This window comes from Theropithecus gelada, chromosome 1, assembly GCF_003255815.1.
Source record: "Theropithecus gelada isolate Dixy chromosome 1, Tgel_1.0, whole genome shotgun sequence".
Classification (NCBI taxonomy): domain Eukaryota; kingdom Metazoa; phylum Chordata; class Mammalia; order Primates; family Cercopithecidae; genus Theropithecus; species Theropithecus gelada.
The window spans coordinates 41960841-41982006 of record NC_037668.1 but is presented as its reverse complement, the minus strand read 5'-3'; the positions used below and the strand labels follow the sequence as shown (position 1 = coordinate 41982006).

Sequence of the window (21166 nt, the reverse complement as noted above, 5' to 3'; positions counted from 1 at the left end):
CCACACCTCCTGAGGCTCCTTTTCACATTTTCATTTTTCTGGGGATCTAGCTTGTTGAATTTCCAATGTTATAATCTACACCCTGCTTTGCACTTCCCTTGTCTGTTCCCAAAAGATAGGCAGGAGATTCACATTTAACCTCCAATGAGTGCCCGTCGGTAAACCTTGACTCGGAGAACTTTTGGATGTCAGTTCTGGAATCTACACCCTTACCCATTATTATTCTCATTTTCTTGGTTCAAAATACAGCCCATATCCTCTAACATTAGGGGAAAAAGCGATTCTAGGCAATAATTAAGAGATTACTGAATTGGTAATCTTTTTCTATTTCAACTCATATTTGTTAATGAGGAAAATATCTATAGCATCTATTTTAAAAAATCATTGATATGCAATAATTGTACTTACGGAGTACATGTGTTATTCTGATACATGCATAGCATGTGTAATAATCAAATTAGGGTATTTAAGGATATTCATCACCTCATTTAATGGGTACAAACATCCAGGTAGATAGAAGGAATAAGGTCTACTTGGTTATATTTTTAAAAGAACTCTACAAAAAAAAAAAATCATCATCATCCAATCCAAGTGTTTTTCTTTGGTGTTCAGGTTCAACTAACATTAACTGAGCCAGAGACGTCTATATCAACTAATTTCATATATATTATCTAATTTGTAGTAAAACAAATCTGGTAGGAACTTACCCTCATTTAAAAGTAGGAATAAAGAAAAAAAAGATAATCTCACTTTGGTAAAAAAGTGTTTCAATGAAAGCCTTTTTTAAATAAAGGATTTTATTGACATTGCTAGCTAGAAAATACTATACCTTCTTGGTATGTTCAAATTCCAGTTGTTTTTCAGTTACAGAATTAGACACCTGAAGGGTTTGCTGAAGATTATAAAACTGACATCCTACAAAATTAACTTCCTGGTGACCACAGACAAAAATGGGTCTTCAGTATCAACTACTTCACTGCTCAGATGACTGTAGGAGATCCGAGAGTTATTTTAAGAACTATTCTAATACATCATTGTATTCTAAAATGTTCTGAAAATTCTAGAATAAGGGAAATAAAAGAGAATCTAACAGGTGACAGCACATTTTATTTCAATAAGCACACTTGTCAGAGCACATTTCCCAATATACAAGTGACTTTTATAGAGATCCTAAAACACAAATTTAAAAAATAAATAGCTTGGCCTCTCAAGCCCTTGAAGCCGCACTAACAGAGCCTCTCTTTTAAAATTAGACTGACTAGATTTTATACTACAAGTAGACAAATATTCTGGAAAATCTCCCGACAACAAATGCACAATGAATGTTAACTGGTTCACAGTAGGCACCCAATGAACAGCCACTGGACAAATAATTTATTTTCACTCTTAAATCAGAAGTTCTATCTATGAACCATAGATGTTTAAGAATCCCATATAATCCGATAGGTAACATGCAAAATTTTGTGTACATATGTGCATTTGTGTGTTTTCTGGGGAGATTCTCAAAAGGGTCCACAACACAAAAAAGTGTAAGTCTCTGGGCTTTGCTAACAGGAAGAAGACTGAATAATCAACCAAGAAACGGGCTCCTGGCCTGATTCCAGGACTAATATTCTAAGAATATTATTTTTAAAAAGGCCTTTATTTTAAAAAGGCTTTCACTGAAACACTTTTTTACCAAAGTGAGATCATCTTTTTAAAATTTATTCCTACTTTTAAATGACAGTAAGTTCCTAACAGATTTGTTAGGAACTTCATGAAGGCACGTAGAACTCAGATTTCTCTCCTGTGGAAAGATCTAGGTCATTTCTAGTATTCCTTTATTCCACAAATAAAAATTTCCGTGAGGTATTACCAGTAGTTTATAACACCACAAACATTTTATGCCCAGCATGGTGTTGAAGAACTTAGGACAGTGCCTGGTAAGTGCTAAAAGTTTAATAGGGGTTAAATGAATGAATAAACAAACTCTCAAAGAGAATTTTTTTTTTTTTTGCACCAGACCAAGCTGCCAATCTGAGTACAAGTTAACCTGTTCAAAAAGATCACTTAATTCTCTGTACTTCAATGTCCTCATCTGTCCTGCAGTTCCTGAGAGAAGAGGAATGTAATTGACTCATCTGTTTCTATGACAACCAATTCTACAGCCATCCCACCTTTAATTACTTTGTTCAAAACCTATGCACTGCTATTAACCACTCAGCTTCTCAGCAAACCTGAAACCAGACATCACCACATTCACTCCTACTGCTACTCTTTCCGACACATCAAGACCAAGGCTGAGCAAACTTTCTGTAAAGGGCCACACACAAATATCTGCAGTTTTGCAGGCCATTTGGTTTCCATCACCACTGCTCAACTCTGCAATTATGGGGCAAAAGAAGCCGTACGTAATATTTAGATGAATGACCATAGCTGTGTTCCAATAAAACTTTACTCATGAACTGAAATTTGAATTTCATATAATTTTCATATGTCACAAAACGTTTTTATTTTTCCAACCATTTAAAAATGTAAAAACCATTCTTAGCTCCAGCGCTGAAATAAACAGGTGGCAGGTTGGATTTCCTTAGTGATCCAAACCTTTCCCCACTGCTAGAAAGCAGCACTGAGAGCTGAAAAGTACTTTCTGAGAAAAGGTTCTGCAGAATCAGCTGGCTGACTTCTCTCTCTTCTTCTTGCTTGCAATTTTAACTTACAAATAATTTGAAATCAGAAGAACTGAGATAGCGAGGACTATAAAACTCACCTGTTAATATTTAATCATAGCAGCGCTGACTGATAAAAAATGTTTACATATCTTTTAAAAATTACATTAAAGTCTTCTCATTATACAGAGACAATTTCTCTATCAATCTTAACTGACATGCAATTTTACTTTCTTCCCTCTATCCTCCTGACCTCAAAATTTGTTGCCTGAATGAATAAAATGCAAATATTAATAGAAGCAGTGACCACTGGTCTTCCTCTATAAAAATTGATATTTTTAACTATATAATATTAAAAAGATTAACAATACTGGATTTTAAAAGGCTGGCAAGAAACATATACCCTTGGTGGTTGTATAAATAATTAATAGTACAATCCTTCTGGAGGGAAAACGTTTGGCAAAATTTATAAAAAGTTAAAATGTATATAACTTTTTGACAACATTTATACTTCTAGAAATTTAAGAAAACAGACAAGTAAACACATATTTATATACAGTGAGTTTTATACTTTGAAGAATTATTTATAATCATAAAAACATTAAAATAATTTAAACGTCCAACATAAGGCTTGGTTAAATAAATCATGAATGGTATACAATGAAATTCTGGGTAGGCGTAGGAATAATGATGTAAATAAGCCAGGTGCAGTGGCTCGCACCTGTAATCCCAGCACTTTGGAAGGCTGAGACGGGCAGATCGCTTGAGCCCATGAGCCCGTGAGTTCAAGAACAGCCTGGGCAATATGGTGAAACCCCATCTCTACCAAAAATACAAAAATTAGCTGAGCATAGTGGCACAGGCCTGTCCCAGCTACTCAGGAGGCTGAGGCAGAAAGACCACTTGAGCCCAGGAGGTAGAGGATGAGCTGTGAACATGCCACTGCATTTCAGCCTGGGCAACAGAGCAAGACCCTGTCTCAAAAAAAAAAAAAGGAAGGAAGGAAGGGAGGGAGGGAGGGAGAGAGGGAAAGAAACAATAACGTAAATAAGTAGTCCACATAGATATGTCCACAAGATACTGAAAGCAAAAAAAGCATTATAAACTGCATGTACTGTTTGATCTCAATTGTAAAAATTTCTACATACGGGTTGTAAATGTACCAGTGTATATGTGAGGCTGAAAACAGAGAAGCAGCGAAGCAAGGAGTTAAAAGAACGTTCAGGAAGATGTTCACAGTGGTTGCGCCTGGATGGTAGGCGTTTCAATGATTTTTATGTTCTTGTATATATTTTTCTGTATTGTTTCTATTATGTTGCAGTGAGCATGTATTAATTTTAAATTTTAAAAGATTTATTAGAACATATAACACAAAGAGTGACCGCTAATGTAAACTGTGGACTTTGGGTAATAACGACGTGTCAATGCGGGTTCATAGGCTGACAAAGGCCCCACTCTGCCGCAGGAGGTTGATAGTGGGGAAGGCAGTGCATGTGTGGGGACAGCGGGTATTTGGGAACTATCTGTACTGTTTGCTCAATTTTGCCGTGAACCTAAAACTGCACCAAAAAAAAAGAAGTGTATTTAAAAAAAAAACAAAGCTTACTAAAATAATTCTTATCCAAGCAATTCTAAAGTTCTGTTAATTAGAAGCAATTTGAGTCCCATAAAAGTACATCTAAAAGGCTTTTATCAGAGGTGGTTTTAAAATACGGCAGATTCCTCGGCACGGATGGGGAGAGTCAAGAGAACGAAAACACCAAGTCCCGAGCGCCAGCTAGCTGGTGGCTCCCTGCCAGAAACCCATCGAAGAACGCGCTCTCCTTGTGAGAACCTATTTTGTGCATTCACCCTGAGGATACTCTACTGTTCCTCTCCTGTTATTTCTGATTTAACAGAATGTTTTCAGTGAAAGCTTAGAGAACTTAAGACTGGGTTAGATAATCAAGGGCTCAAGGAGAGCAATTTAACACTTTGTCTTAGATTAGCTTTAAGATGGAATTCTGGCTGGGGTCTAAGACCCTGCTGCTAAAAGATAAGATGGTCTTAGGGGATTTGATGGAAGAACAAATACCCAAGATGAGATTCTGATGATAAGCCATTCCTGTTACATTAATACAAGGCATTCTGATGCAGGTCTGAGGGTAAGAGCAGAGATGGAATAAATTAATGGGAAACTACTAAGTCTTACCTCAATGTTCATTTTATTCTTTCTAAGAAATATTTACATTATAATTTATACTTCCTTTGCCATATACACACTTACACATGTATGTCACATCTATTGACTTTTATTTTAACAGAGCAAAAGGCTTACAGGTTTCTATAGCAAATGTATACTTTGTAGTCAGAACTACTTGAATGAGTTTTTTTTTAATTGCAGGAAGACAAAAGCCACCCTTGATAAGAACTAGGATTCTTATCAAGGATTTGCAAACTCTAGTAGTAGAGTATATAAGAAGTATCTTACATTAACAATGGGATGTTAACAGGTTTATAGAAGAAATTCTAATAAGTCATGGTTCCAAATTCTCAGCAACTATCAAGTCATACTATGTATGAATCTCAATGCAAATGAAGCTTAATTTACAAAAAGGACTATTAATAAATGATACGATATGCCCAACAATATCAAGTTGTTACATGGGATAAAACAGGTACTACTAACTTAAGTTTAATATTGATGGCACTTGTTCAAGATCAGCGTTATAAACACAGCACTAGAGTAAGCAGTTTCTGGTTCCTTGACATTATTCTCACTAAACGTAGTGCTAAACCTGGTGAGCAAATTTGTTACTTTCCCTTGGGAAACATCTAAAATTTAAAATGCAGTTTATTTGGGAGAATAATTTTGTGTTCAAGACATTTTTAATCACGCAGGCATTATCTTAACATTTTTTGGCCAGGCAGCTTTTCTACAAACACAGAACTCTTACACCTCAAAAGTGGTGAAATAACAGAATGCAATGACTCTTGTGGTAAATCCTCATTTCCTAAGACACTCCCCTTTAAGAGTCAGAAGATACATTATAACAAATTCATAAGAAACAAAGAACTCAAAATTATTGGGAGAAACTGTCGGATTTTTTGAGTTGGAAACAGCTTAGAGCATGAAGAAAAATAGCAGCGTACCTCAACCATACAAATGCCACAGAACTTCTTGATGAAAAGTGTCCACACATTTCCTAGCCATATTTTATTTTTAGGCTTTTATATGTTAATGTGTAAAAAACAGATGTGATTCCATTTCAGACAATCTAATAGGAATGCTTTTCCTCACCAGCCAAAAACTTAACTTGTTTTGAAAAGGAGTCACACCATGGAGCTCCTTTAAGAATTCAGGGGGCTTCCAGGGGGCACTGACTTGAACTAAATTCATCACAAATGCTGAATTCCTATGCAATACCCCAGGGAACAACAAAAGCAACAATGACAAATTTGATCTTCACAACTATCCTAGGAGATATCTTTTATCTCTGTTTTTTAAATTGAGGGTTTTCTAGCCCAGAGGTTATATACCCTGCTCCAAGTCACGAAGCTAGAGGCAGGATTTGAACTCAGGCAATGCAATGAAAACCTTAACTGCCTCCAGTGAGGCAGGGAGAGATGCATTCTAGTTCTGCATCTACAGGCCTCTCGAGTGGAGCCCCACAGAGAAGGAGAGCTCAGCTCTGTCTCCTGACTGCTTCCCCTCTCAAAGGAGCGTGCAGATGCCCTGCTGTCTTCCAGGATTGCTCAGAAAACATGAAATTAATAGATGAAAAACTCCTGAAAAATTACAAGCGCTATATATGAGCCATATGCTAAATATATCCAACTCTGAATCTCCTAGCAACACCGAAATTACTTTCTAAAATATAGAGAAGAACCTAACAGTGCTTTCTTTGCAGCCACCATAGTGTCTTTTATGGGGTTTATCTGGAAGCCTGTGAAGTGACAAACCATCGAACAGGAAGTCAAAGTCTTAGTTGCAAAGCAAAACACCTTGGACACGGCAATATAAAACATGGATTTGACATTTATTGTTGAGGACAGCCAAGCAGTTTCAAAATACAAAAGCATATATAAATAGCAGTCTGTATCCAGGGAAACACATTTTCTCTTTAATAAAAATATTCTTGATTTTAAAGAACACATTAAAATGATTGTTTTAATTTCAAAATGTCAAATTCTGAGAGAACAGAATAATTATTTCATAAAACTCTGAAAAACAAAGAATCAGAATTACTTCTTACCTCCCACATGTATACATTATTCTTAACCTGAGATCTTTTTTTCTTATCACCAACAAATGGCCCAAATTTTTTGCCTTTTAAAATTGGTTTAGTGGCCCAGACACCTAGAAAATAAAATCAGTATTTTTATAATGTATCATGGTTATTTTAAAGATTGAAACCATTAAAATCAATTAAGTTTCACAAAATAGGTAAAAGGCCAGACTGCCTAAATCAAGCTAATGTTAAATAGCCTGAGATCAACTTAAATTAAGTCAAGTCCTCAATGGGGATTTTTATTTTTCTTCTTTATACTCTTCTGTTCTATAAAGAACCTACATTGTTTTATAATTAGAAAAAAATGTTGTATATATTTTTAAACGTTTTACATGTAACACTACCCATACAGTAGGATCACAAATACTTGAATAACAGTCACAACAACTGAAGAGAAAAAATATTGGAATGGAGTGAAACTACAACTGATTTTTAAACTCCTCTGTCTGCTTGTCTGTAAAGTTCAAATTGTCCCTAATGAACATGACTTGTTCTTTTAAAGGGTTAGAAATATAGTTTTATGAATAAATATTTTTGAAGTTCATTTGCTTAAAGTGGAAAACGCTTTCCTGCCTAACTAAGCTTCCTGAAAACTTAGCTACTGGAACGGCTCACTTTTCAGTTTCTAACAGCCAAAATAGCTGTTCATCCACAGTATTCTTAGGGTGATTTCTATTTACTATGCACTGACCATAACAGAAAGAGATTTAATGAGCAAGCAGGCAGTGAAATGGCAGGAGTCTGGCCCAGCAGTCAACAAACTGGCACACAGCAGCACCTCAGATCGGTTCCCTCACCTTTTGGCTTCAGTTTCCTCATGTACGGAATGGGGGGTAAAGGCTGGGCCGGTCCTATCCTGCTAGGATGTACAAATCCCACTTTTCTGTAAGTCTGCTATGAACTGCATTTGACAACAACACTAACAATCAATTAGTTGAGCTATAAAATCAACCACTTTCATTTGAACAATATATTCAAACTGCTCAATGAATAAGTTTCCAATGAGAATTTTTAAAAGCATGTGTTAAAATTTTTTCACACACGTGTACATATAAATTGGAGTATCGGAAGTACATCTAAAAAAAAGAAACAGGGATATAAATATGATGTATTCCAAGACTGTATTTTGACTAAAGTTTTACAATTCACTTCCTTAGCCTTCTGTCTAAAGATTAGGCCACAAAAAGACCAAACACACACAAGCTTGGTTTGTGTTCAAGGAGAAATCCCAGCCAGAAGAATTTAGATACACTCACAGCATGTCATTCATTCAAGTATCTACTGAGGGTCCACAAAGTGTCTGGTACTGGAGGCACAAAGATACATAAGAAATAAAGGCACAAGAAACAACAGGGCCAAGTGTAAAAATAATTACAAAACAATGAAGTGAATATAATGGCACAATCACGCTCATCATGGTGAAATCAGAGAGAAGGGAACAACACATTCTGTGGGGCGAGGTTCAGCAACGAGACTCATAGGAGGAGGACACTTGGGCAAGTAAGGATGGGACGTGTGTGTGTGTGTGTGTGTGTGTGTGTGTGGGCGCGTGTGTGTGTGTTTTCCCAGTTTTATTTTTACAACCCATGTCCAACCTGGATTCTTGACTGGAAAATGCATCAACACCATAAAATCTTCTAAGTCAAGGGTAAATCCGCTGCTTTTATGGTGTGCTCCCTACCTGACATGCCCCTGCAGGAAGCCGCACTGCCACCTGCTCTTTACTGCCTGACTTGCTCCGGGACAGGAGGAGTACTCACCAATCCGGGTCTTGTCAACAGCAGAAGGGAAAAGCCTCACTTCCTCCGGAAGTCCTCGCAGCACATGTTCGGGTACCTCAGCCAGGGTCTCGGTGGCCACCGCAGGCTCAGTAGTGTTCTGCAAGTCAAGAAATAGAAGGATCATAGCAAAAGAAAGAAAACCCAAATCGTGGGGTTGTTTTTTTTTCTGGTTCAATAAGCAAATATGCAAAAATGTAATCGAAACCTGAAGCTGGCAAGCCAGACCAAAACGATGATGTCAAGCATTTGAGGAGCTGCTTTGATGCTTGTTTGTAACTGTCCAAAGGAAACCACTGCAGCCTTCAAGCATGTCTGTGTTACTCTATTTTGTTCCAGCCACCTGTGGCCATTTGCAAAACATGATAATCTCTGGCACCATACTGCTTTAAACTCAAATAGAATCTGGCAGCAAAATATAGCATAAGCTTACTTCTAAATCAAAGGCTACCATCAGTACCTTAGCACATTTAAAAAATAAAAACCAACACTGCCCACTTCAATGAATGCTTTCAGCACACACCACAAAGGCTACTGGGGCCCTCCAACCCTGCCCCATCCATGTTGCCCTCCAGCAACAACCCCTAACTGGATGGGGCCTGAATATTCCATTCCAGAACACGACAACTTATTGTGGTCCCTCACTGCAAGTGCCACCTCTCCAGGAAACAGTAATTTACCGCTGTTCACCAAGTCACTAAACAGCAAAATCACCAGGATATCACCGAGTTGCTAAGAAACAGAGAATTTTTTTAAATTACTTTTCAAAGTTTATGCTGGAATTCATAATCTTAAGAAAAGATTACTATTAGGTATCTATGTAAGGGAGGGAGAGATTTGAGCCAACTGGTAGAATATGACTGTTATTTTTTGATAACTTTCAAATCAAAGGAACACCAAGGGTCTAGTAACCAGTACATTATATATCCTACGGAGCTGATGTGCTTATCCAGTCTAACTGATGTGCGTATCACGGCACTGCTAAGAATGATAGGCTTTGTAGTCCGAGTGTGTTTCATTTCACTGCACAGGGAAACATTTCTCCAGGACTTTTAAAGGAATCAACACAAGCAAAAGTAAACCCCCAAACAAAAAAGATCAATTTTTCCCACAACAATGAAGCTCTTGTCATCCTCAAGAATATATGTACAAAGAAAAGAATAGCATCCAAACTGGTATACTCTCAGCATTTCAATTTTTGGTTTATTAATTATCAACAGTCTACTTCAAGAGAAATAAATCTCACAGTCACAACCATGGTCATCTACTTTCTGGCCTGCTTCAAGCTGGAGAGCCCAAGACAGGGCAGCTAGAGACAGGTTCGTCTCTCGTGCAGAGCCGAGCCAAATGAGCCTACATTTCAGACACATAAATGCTTTGTTCCTGCTTGATTTACACCTTTGTCCCAACAATATCCCCGAAACATTTTCAAAACATAAGATAGCCAATTAGCCCCAGAAAATGGTCTTACTGGTACTTCCAATTAGCTAAAGTGTGAATAAATTAACTACAGACATTTTTCACTTCTAAATATAGTGTCCCCGTTTTTAAATTCTTAATCTATTAGCTGGATTTTTGGAAATGTGAACAATTTATTTCCAAAGAGGGAAAAGGTATTACATTGGTAGTTGCCATTGGCATCCTAAGCTACATAATGATTATTTCCTAACACTGATAAAGTAAGTGACATTAACAAATATTAGCCAGAGTGATGTCCTATCAGTACTGGCCATTTAGTAAAGTAAAAGGGGGTCTTCTTCTTCCGTCTCAGTTGGGACCCTAGGCAAACACGCAGCACCATTTATTCTCCCCAGAAGCACAGCCGATTTCAAAAGTCACCGTGTCTGCTAACCTAAACGGATACTTCCAGGCACTTTCACAGTGATTCTAACGACAACTTCGTATTTACTGAGAACTTCCTTGCTCAAGGCACTGTGCTGTCTTACGTGCTGGGGAGAATTTACTCCAAATAGCCCAAGAAACAGGTGTTATCAGTGTCTCCCCCTCTCCACACAGAGCAGGGAATTGGAGCTTACGGACGTTGCTTAAATGGCTCAAAGCCTGGATCTGAACCCGTATCTGTCCGATCTGAGTGCCTATGGTCAGTCCTAACCATCATGGAGTTTTCACTTAAGATTCTGCTGGAATATCATCTAAGAACCTCTGCCCTAAAACTTCCAGATTTCCATGGAAATGTCAGCAGGAGATGGTGCTTAAGGCAGGAATGGTCATTCCCATAGGAAATGTGTAACTTCAAGTTGGAGAGCACGTGTATTAAAATTTCTGAAGCACCCGAGAACATAAAGGACCTCAGCAGAGAGGCCATGGGAAAAAGAAATACCAAAAAATCCTATGCATTTGTTTATCTGTTTTAAGTCAACCCATTATTTTTTGTCTTTTTTTTTCTTTTAAATTACTCTTTTATTCCACATCTTGTCCCAGTAGACCCATTGGTTTTCCTTTTGGACTCATACACCCAGTAGAGGAAAGCTTTTTCTGTTATTGTCATATCCTTCACACTACAAAAGGACCGAACTACAAGAGGAGCACCTCAGCTCACAGCAGCACAACCCAGACACTGGGCAGCCCCAGGGCCGGCCCTCCCTTCCGCCCACACCCCCACTGGGCTTTCCATGGCCGTGGCTATGGCTGCAAACTGTCTAGAACATTTCTAGAAAATCAATGATTTGAGGAGTAGAAAGTACACTGGACTTCCTGAATAGTCCAGTCTACTAGTAAATAGTCCAGTCTACTAGAAAGTAGGCTGGACTTCCTAAATAGAACCACCCTCTTTTCTTGCTTGGTTCTCCTTCATAGCTCTTACCACAGTTTTAAATGCTTATTTGTATAGCTCTGTGTTTACTGTGTGCCTCCTCTGTGAGACTGCAGTGAAGACAGATGGTGTCTATCTTATTCAATGTTGTGTTCCCCCAGCTTAGCAGTAGATTTCAAATGTTTGTTGTCACTTAAATACTTGAATGAGTGCATGGCTCTTTGTAAGCTAACTTAAAGCTTTTTCTAAAAAGGAGGGATAGAAATAAATAAAAGAGCAGGGTCATCTATCAGGAAGTATCTTCTCCACATGAGCCTGAATTTCTTGAATTTGAGGTAGGTATTCTTCTGAATCAATATAAGAACCCTTTTTTAGAAAATGTGGTATGCCATTAATTCCAAGCAATCAATGTACAAGTAAACCTTAGGAACAAAGGAATGTTTTCAAAAAGTTCTCTCCCCTACATACTCATAAACTGGGATCTCTTCTTGGTATATATCCTGATAGGATTAGATGTAATATTATATCTAAATGGGTTCATCTTGATTCTTACACTAAAGAATCACAATTTGATCCTGGCACTATTTCCCAGATTGATCTTGTCTAAAATAAATTGCAACATCTACTCTATATATTTATTTATATATTTCCGAATCCCTGCTATGGGCCAGGCAATGTTCTAGGCAGCACACTTGTCTCAACAAGGCATCACTCTGGTGAGAAATAGAGACAAAATTAAACACATACATACAACGGCTGATGCCCTGTAGAAAACTCAAGCACAAAAGAGGGGACACATGCCTTCTGATCAATGGCGAATAAAAAAAAGAGGGGAATGTCAGGTGCAATGGCTCACGCCTGTGATCCCAACACTTTGGAAGGCCAAGGCAGGCAGATTACCTGAGGTCAGGAGTTCGAGACCAGCCTGGCCAACATGGTGAAACCCTGTCTCTACTAAAAATACAAAAATTAGCTAGGCGTGGTGGTGGGCGCCTGTAATCCCAGCTACTCAGAAGGCTGAGGCAAGAGAACTGCTTGAGCCCGGGAGGCAGAGGTTGCAGTGAGCCGAGATCGTGCCACTGCACTCTAGCCTGGCTGACAGAGCGAGACTGTCTCAAAAAAAAAAAAAAAAAAAAAAAAAAAAACAGGAAACACAGTCACGGAGTCATGGAATAGGGATGGGGATGCCTTTTCAGACAGACAGGTGAGGCCTCTCCAGAATTAGAAAGGAAATCTGTGACAATATCGGGGAAACATGCCAGGAAAAGAAAACAGCCAGGACCAAATCTCAAATTAAGAGGAAAAGCAGTATCTGGGCAAAAAGACCAATGTGTCCAGAGCAGAGAAGTTGGGAGAAGCAGCTAGAACTGAGGCAGGAGGGGCAGGCAGGGGTACGGCCTCTGAGAAACACTCATCGCCATTCACTCGTCTACCCATTCGTGGAGTAGAAGTCATCAAGCAGAGAGCAGAGAGCAGATCGCAAGCTCTGCAAGGCACCCCAACTGCTGGCGTTCCCAGCACACCCCATCCTTGCTGCCCCTGAATAGAAGTATGTTCCTGTCTTATGGGTTTTTAACACTGATTACTGTGATATGAAAGAAACTAAAGGACTTCTCTGCTTCCCTGTTAGTTGACCTCAATGAGGACTCATTATTTGACTGCTTAATGAAGTACAGTCTTTAAACATGTATCAGTGAACAGATCTGGAACAATAAGTATTAAATTTAACATGTTAAATTTAAGTCAATTTAATGTCATTTAGTTATTAACTATTAATTGATCTCATTAATCCGATGTTTCCAACTTCCTACCTCAAACTCAAAGAAAGTCACTACTCGCTTCTCTTCCCCCAATTAATTGCCAAAGCCTCCCTCCTTCATTCAGCCCATTCGTCAGACACTAACACATACTCCCTGAGTGTCTGCTCAGAGCTAGCACCATGCTAGGTGGTAAGGATCAAGGACCCCCTCCTCATGAAGTCCACTGGCTAGAGAAAGAACTTCTCTGTTCCTGCTCCCTGAGATAAGAAACCTTAGAGAGATTTTGATTCATGAGGTTTGACCTTGCTAGGGAGCCTCTGAAGGGCCTTTCTACTGCTTTCCTGATACATTTCCTCTGACCCAGGATGACCTTCCCATGCTGGACGGGGTGAGGAGCTTAGGGAGTACAACATGTATTCCATCCTCCGGGCCAAGATCTGTGCTAAGCACTTTACATGCATTACCTCATTTAATCCTCACAACAATAACAATCACAACTAACACAGATGGAGCGTTGGAGATACGTCAGACACAATTCCAAGCACTTATCACCTCACTTAATCTGCACACTACCAATTGCTATAGGTACTTTTATGATCCCCATGTTACAGATGAAACTAAACCTTGCCCATAGTCACAGCCAGCAGGTGGCAGAGCTAGGTAATTTCAATCCAGACAATCTGGCTTCAGGGTCTGGATTCTCAAATACCATGCCACAGAGCAGCCCTGCTGAGTAACTTTCCCAAGCTACATAGTTTTAAAGTAGTGGAGCCAAGATAAAATCCAGACAGATTCCAGAGTCTACATTCTAACCACCAACCCAGTGGTGTCTCATACCTCACAGTCCGTGGACACCTGAGAATTCCCTTTCTGGGGCCCACAAGGTCAGAGCTATTGCTATAACAACACTAAAATGCTGTCTGCCTTTTTCACTGTCAGGTGTGTAGAGTGGAGTTTTCTGGAGGCTATTGTATGTGAAAATGTCATCATTCTGGTGGTTCATGAGATGTGTGATTGCTTAATCTTATGTTTTAATTTTTTCTGATTTATCAATAAGGCCTGTAGTCTAACTAGCATTATTATACCAAATCAATTCCCCAGCTTTCATATTGTCCTAAAGCTTTGTAAGATGTTACTGCTAGAAACAGCTGGGTAAAGAGTACACAGGACTTGGGCCGGGCGCGGTGGCTCATGCCTGTAATCCCAGCACTTTGGGAGGCCGAGGCGGGCAGATCACTTGAGGTCAGGAGTTCGAGACCAGCCTGGCCAACATGGTGAAACCCTATCTCTACTAAAAAAACAAAAACTAGCCGAGCGTGGTGGCACACGCCTGTAATCCCAGCTAATCAGGAGGCTGAGGCAGGAGAATCACTTGAACCTGGGAGGCGGAAGTTGCAGTGAGCTGAGGTTATGCCACTGCACTCCAGCCTGGGGGATAGAGCAAGACTCCTCAAAAATAAATAAGAGTACACAGGACTCTCTACACTATTCTTACAACTTCATGTGGATCTATAACGATTTCAAAATAATTTATTATAATTTCCAATATGGTAAACATCCATAGATACAACAAACATCATCAAAAAGCTCGAGCTGCTGCTGCACTAAGACCGCCTCCAGTCTTCCATCGTACCTCCCCTCTCAGGGCTGAGAAGCAGAAGCTAGGACCGATTCCTAGAGACCAAACCTACAAGAGTGGAGGGAGGCAGCGGGGGCTTAATCCACACATTCACGTTCTACGTTCTCCCCTTCCTGGGCACCTCCCCCACTTCCTGAGTACAACTGTTAACATTAAAAACTACAAGAGTTACAACTATAAGCTTTCTCCCCTCTTTCTCCTCGTTCCTTTTTCTCCCTCTATGCCCTGCAATATCTTTTTCTTCCATACTTTGTTATACGTATTTTCCCTCAAAAATAAGCCATGAACTTTGGAAGGTAGAGGCGGGTGGATCACGAGGTCAGGAGATCGAGATCATCCTGGCCAACATGGTGAAACCCCGTCTCTACTAAAAATACAAAATTTAGCGGAGCATGGTGGTGCACGCCTGTAGTCTCAGCTACTCGGGGGGCTGAGGCAGGAGAATCGCTTGAACCCAGGAGGCGGAGGTTGCAGTGAGCCGAGATCGCGCCACTGCACTTCAACCTGGGCGACAGAGCGAGACTGTCTAAAAAATAAAAATAATAATTTTAAAAAAGCCATGAAAAGGAATTTCTATAACTTTCTACATCAATGCACATTTGAAAAGAGAGTGAGCAGTGTCAAGTATGCAAAGTTGGGGACAAGACATGGCTGTGACATTTGCTCTCTCCAAACAGGCACAAGAGTCTTTTCCATTTGAAGGGTTTCACTGCTAATCTCTAAAGGAGAAAAAGCAAAACATACCAGAATAAACTGAGATAAGTTGCAATATCTTCAGAGTATTAAACACAACAACTTACTGTGAATGCCCATTTGGGCTCCTGCAGGGAATGGAGGAAAAAGCAGAAGAAAGTTCCAGATGCTTTAAACCCCAGGGTGGTGAAGCTGAGACCCCAGCAAGGTGAGGTTACCAAAAGGGGCCAATTTGCATTTGTATTCCAGGCCTCGGGCTCTACCCAGAGTACACTTTGGCCTCCTAGAAGCCAGTCCCCACTATCCTAACCTAGTAGGATTTCCCCTATGGCTCAGTTACAACACTCTCCACAACTTGCAACAGTGTGCCCTGTGTATTGTGAAAGCCCTTCCTGGTTGGCTTGTTAATCACCTCTCCAGAGAGGCAAATTTAGGGGTGTAGACAGGCAGGCTCTGCTTCACTCACCTCGATAAAACCTGGCACAGAGTACCCAGCTCAGAGCAGTGGTCACTGCAAACAAGCAAACAAATGCCTGGCAATCAACTGCCCAGAGGTTTGGGCACAGAGAGATGGCTGTAAGAGCAGTAGGGCCCAGCTGGCCATGGAGTGCACGGAAGTGGATGAGAGGCCTCCATGGAAAGCAGAGAAGGAGAGACTAGCCAAAAACAAAGCCCTCAGAATGCCCTTATCAAAGAATGAAACGGAAGAAAAAGTGCAGCAAATGAGTCCCAGTCCTAGAAGTCATCGCAGAGCCAAAGAGGCACCAAGCGCACAGCATCACCAAAGCCGGGGAAGACTCCGGGACATGAGGTGGTCAACAGAGCCAAACCCTGCTGCTGATCCTTCAAAATCTGTCACGTCCGATCCCTTTCTCCAGTTCCCATTGCCACTGACATCTTCCAACCTGAAGCTATTCAGGAATCTCCAATCGTCCTGCACATATTGGCAGCAAGTGTCCGTGTGCTGGAGCAGTGCTACCTGGGGAACGCAGCAACCAAGAGAAGGGCAGGTCCTGCCCACCTGCACCCCAAGCTAATGTGGCAGACTAGGGGTGCTCAATGTCTCAGTGACCTAAAGAGTGATGTAAGAGAGATGAGGAGGGGACAGTGCCTTGCTTTAGTTAGGATGGCAGGGGGAGGTCTCTCAGAGATGTCACACAGGGACTTGGACTTGAGAGATGAAAATGAGTCATGTATTAAGAACTGAGGAGTTGAGGAGAGAAGGGCCTTGGGCTGTTCAGGAACAAAAAGAGGCCACTGTGGCTGCACCAGAGTAGAGCCAGGAAAAAAGCAGAGGCGGCCGCCACTGGAACCTGCAAAACCAAGGCAGGAAACAGAGCTGGACTGCATTCAGAAAGCAGTGGGATGACACAAGAGGGTTTGGGCAGGAGAGTGACGAGATGGGGTGAGGCTTTCTGGCTTCTAGTCTACTCTATATTCAACTTCTCTGAACCTTTTGTCTTCTTGAATAAGCAATCTACAAAGCATCTGATTCAAACCGCTTTTTAAACTTTCTAAATAAAATCTAGTAGTTCATCTGCTGGCTTTAGAGACTGTCAATGTTCAAGAGAAGCAAAGAAAATAAGACACCTGAGGGCTCATCCCCTCCTCTTGTCCAGACGATTCTAATACAGAATAGGAATAGGCGAGAGTGGGGACAGGTAGTCGGTAAGCAGGAGAAGGAGCTTTCTACTGCCTCCCATTGAGGCTGTTACTGATGAGACTGAGTTTCAACTTCTCAAACTATCTTCATCCAAAGCAGCAAACTGTGGGCTACAGCCTTTCATCTCAGATGCGGTTTGTTTGGTCTATCCATGGATTTAAAAAAAAAAAAAAATCTATTGGAAGAAATCACAGAAAAATCCCCATTTTACTCTTAGAGGTCATCCCTGGCCCCTACAGGCATCTGGGTTCCTGGCACACCCTCTGGCCCCTCCTACCTTCACCATACTAGGTCCCCTTCCTACTCTGGGCCTTTCTCAATTTAGGCTTTCACCTGGCCCTCAATTCTTCTGATGGTCAATATCCTCCACACCCTTCCAGGTCAAGTGCAAATCCCAGCTCCTCCACGAAAGCGTTCCCAACAACTCACGATGACTGCTGGCTTTTCTGATTTCCCAGACGGTGAGCTGCACGTTCTGTAAGGCCTGCGGAGAATGGTCCCGCAGGAAGGAAAACTGCTGGTGAGGAAATCAATCAGGAGCTTTCGTAATAGCCCAGACAAGGGATGGCTGGGTCTGAATTCAAGCAGTAATAGTAATCAAACTATTTTACAGGACAGAATCAGCACGTGGTTACCGGCTGAAAAATAACAGTAATAAATAACAACTTACGGTGTTTCCTATATGTCAGACACTAGCCTAAGGGCTTTATGTCCAGTAACTCATTTACTATTGACTGCAACCACATGGCACATGGGGTGGGCACCATTACTGTCCCCACTGAACAGATAAGAAAGCGAACACAAATAAGCCGAGGACTTGCCCAAGGTCACACAGCTGGAATGGCATTGCCAGAACTGACCAAGGAGAGTGAGTTAGAGGGTATCAAAGGAGAGGCAGAGAAAACCAGTCCCACAGCTTCCTTCTCTGCCAAAGTGTTACCATCCTAATGTAAAAGAAAAGGCTTCTTGCCACAAGCTTGTTCCAGTGACTTAAGGAAATGCTATTCAGGTTGTTAATTTTTTTCTGAATTTCAGAAATAATATTTTCATTCAGAAAGACAAGGTCCCAGATTTTCTAAAAATTGCTAATTTACCTAGTAGAATACACGATTCAAAATGAGATTTCAAGTGCCACCATTATTCATTCAGCATGCTAATTTCCGAAACTACACATTTATTAATTGAGGTTTAAGTCAAAACATAGGAACCACCTTACTTAGAAGTCTTTTTTAAAAGTGAAAAAGTCAGATTCATATTTATAATTATCTACAAAAAATATACTTCTATATTAATAATGATAAAACAGTGAAAGTGGTTTCAACTTTTTATATCCTATGTATTTTTAGAATTAGAAAAAAGGGGGAGATATAACTAAGATGAAAAGATAGAAAGCTATCCCAGGGTTTCACTCTTTGGAATTAAGATTATGATAGACCTATCTAGATGGTCAGATGGTCTCCCATAAAACAGCTCCTGTAAAGAAATGAACTACTGGCCGGGCGCGGTGGCTCAAACCTGTAATCCCAGCACTTTGGGAGGCCGAGACGGGCGAATCATGAGGTCAGGAGATCGAGACCATCCTGGCTAACATGGTGAAACCCCGTCTCTACTAAAAATACAAAAAAATAAGCCGGGCGAGGTGGCGGCGCCTGTAGTCCCAGCTGCTCGGGAGGCTGAGGCAGCAGAATTGCGTGAACCCGGGAGGCAGAGCTTGCAGTGAGCGGAGATCTGGCCACTGCACTGCAGCCTGGGCGACAGAGCGAGACTCCGTCTCAAAAAAAAAAAAAAAAAGAAAAGAAATGAACTACTGATACATGCAACAATATGGCTGAATCTCAGAAACAGTATGCAGACCAAAACAAGACAAACGCCAAAAGGCAAGGGCTGTATGATTCCACTCCCATGAAACCCCAGAAGAGGAAAAACCAGTGTGTAGAACAGAAAGTCGATCAGTAGTGACCTTGGGCAGGGAAAGACTAACTTCAGAGCAGCAGAAAAGAACTTTTTGGGGTGACGGACATGTCCTATGACTCGACAGCGGTTAAGAGTTACACGGGTGTGAAACTTGTACTATACAGTTAAAGCAGTTACCTTTTACTGTATGCAGATTGTACCTCAGAGTTGATTTTTAAAGTCAAATAACTAAACAGGTCAATAAATCCTAAATTCCCATCTTTAAATCATGTTAAAATGAAACTTTAATGCACCAAGAAAATATTTTCAATTGTGTTCACTTTCTTATCTGTCAAATAGGGATAGTAATGGTGCCCACCTCATGCAGCTGCAGTCAATAGTAAACTTACTGAACTTCTGTAAAGCATTTAGGCTAGTGCCTGACATATAGGAAACACTGTAAGTTAATATTTTTTATTATTATTATTTTCAACCAAGTCCTGGTTCTGCCCTGTAGAATAGTTTCATTATTTGTATTTATAAGAATTTTTTAACTCAACTCTAACAGTCCTCTACTCAAAACCCCCCGAAGTTTCCCCACCTCACTGGCAAAGTCTACTCTGGTCCTTCTGGCGACCCAAGAGCTGAGCCCACACTTCTTTGACCATTTACTCCACCCTCCTCAGGTCTGCTCCAGGTACATGAACCACAGAACCAACCTCCTCCACTCTCCCTGCCCAGCCCTTCTCTCCATACTCTTTAGACAAATGTGGACTGTAATCAGCAAGGTAACTCTGCTCTAGGGCATAACACTGGCATTGGCTGCTGTTACATAAAGCTGCATGCACCATCTCACATGGTCAACACGTACTAATGTTTTTATTTTTAAAAATATATAAGAATAAGCAAATTTTATTGGTGTTTCATTTAAATTTATATAAGTAACTCCTTTTATATGCTTTGCCCAGAGAATTATCAGCAATTATGCTATCAGTTTAATCCATTTAAAGCACCTAGTTTCTTAAATACTGACTTGATCAAAACTAACTGGAAAGTGACAGCAATACGTGATGGAATACATTAGACCCAATTTTCCTTAATATTAAGGACAATTCATAATATATTCATACTAAAATATGTATTACTGCTACAATAGACTAATCATCATCATCAAAGTAATTGTTACAAGCAAAAAACAGCTTAGAATCACACAGTATTAAAATTTCTAAAATTCTATGAACAACCCATTTTTGTATAGATTTGCAAACAAGAATCTAAGCTACTATGCTGGAACAAACGATGCGAAAAAAAAATCAAACAAGCTTCAGTTTACTGAAATGGCATTAAATTATATTTGGTTAAGAAATGAGCAGGACTGCTATAACAATAAACAGATGAAAACACAAACCAAGAAACACTTATACACCACTTTTGAAAAAGAACAGGAGTCAAATTAGCTCTGAAATACAAAAAAGTACCCTCTTTCAAAAAGCTGTCAGGTCCACTAAGTTGTCCAACTGAAGAAACTGTCCTAAAGCCTGGTGCTAATCTCAGTAGTGAACACACATTATCACCACACTCCTGCTCCCTTACAATCCGGTTTCCCTAGCATAGTGGGGAGGATATCCTAAAAATGGAAATCAGCTTGTGTCACTGTCCAGTAGCCCTACAGGCCCTATAAACCTTAGCTCTCACACCAATGTCCTCTTATCCCAGAGCCCCTGATGGGGCCAAGCTCCAGACCATGGCTTGCTCTCTGTTCTGTGAACTACCACGCTCATTTCCACTCCAGGGCCTTTGTACTACTATGGGTTCACTCTGCCTGGAATTTTCTTTTTCCAGATCTTCATATGTCTATGTGGCTCCCGGTTATTACCTAAGTTTCAGTTCTACTAGCAATCACCTCCACAGAATAGTCTTCTCTGACCATGTAATCCAAAGACCACCTTTCACCTCCAGCCATCATCCTTTATAACAAGATCTTGTTTAATTGTCTTCACAGCACTGTTCACTATCTGAAATTACCTTGCTTGTCTTCCTGCTTTTTT

At 40.3% G+C, this 21166-nt stretch overlaps 1 protein-coding gene across 2 annotated transcripts in view; it reads right to left on the bottom strand.

Annotated features, from left to right (window-relative positions):
• Positions 1-21166, bottom strand: part of PRDM2 (PR/SET domain 2) — a 126803-nt gene that overhangs the window by 87624 nt on the left and 18013 nt on the right. For both annotated transcript variants that reach the window (XM_025402686.1, XM_025402696.1), the window contains exons 3-4: positions 8680-8797; positions 6884-6987 (exon numbers count right to left, since the gene is read on the bottom strand). In XM_025402686.1, coding sequence (XP_025258471.1) covers positions 6884-6987; positions 8680-8797 — 222 coding nt within the window. The remainder of the gene's footprint in view (positions 1-6883; positions 6988-8679; positions 8798-21166) is intronic.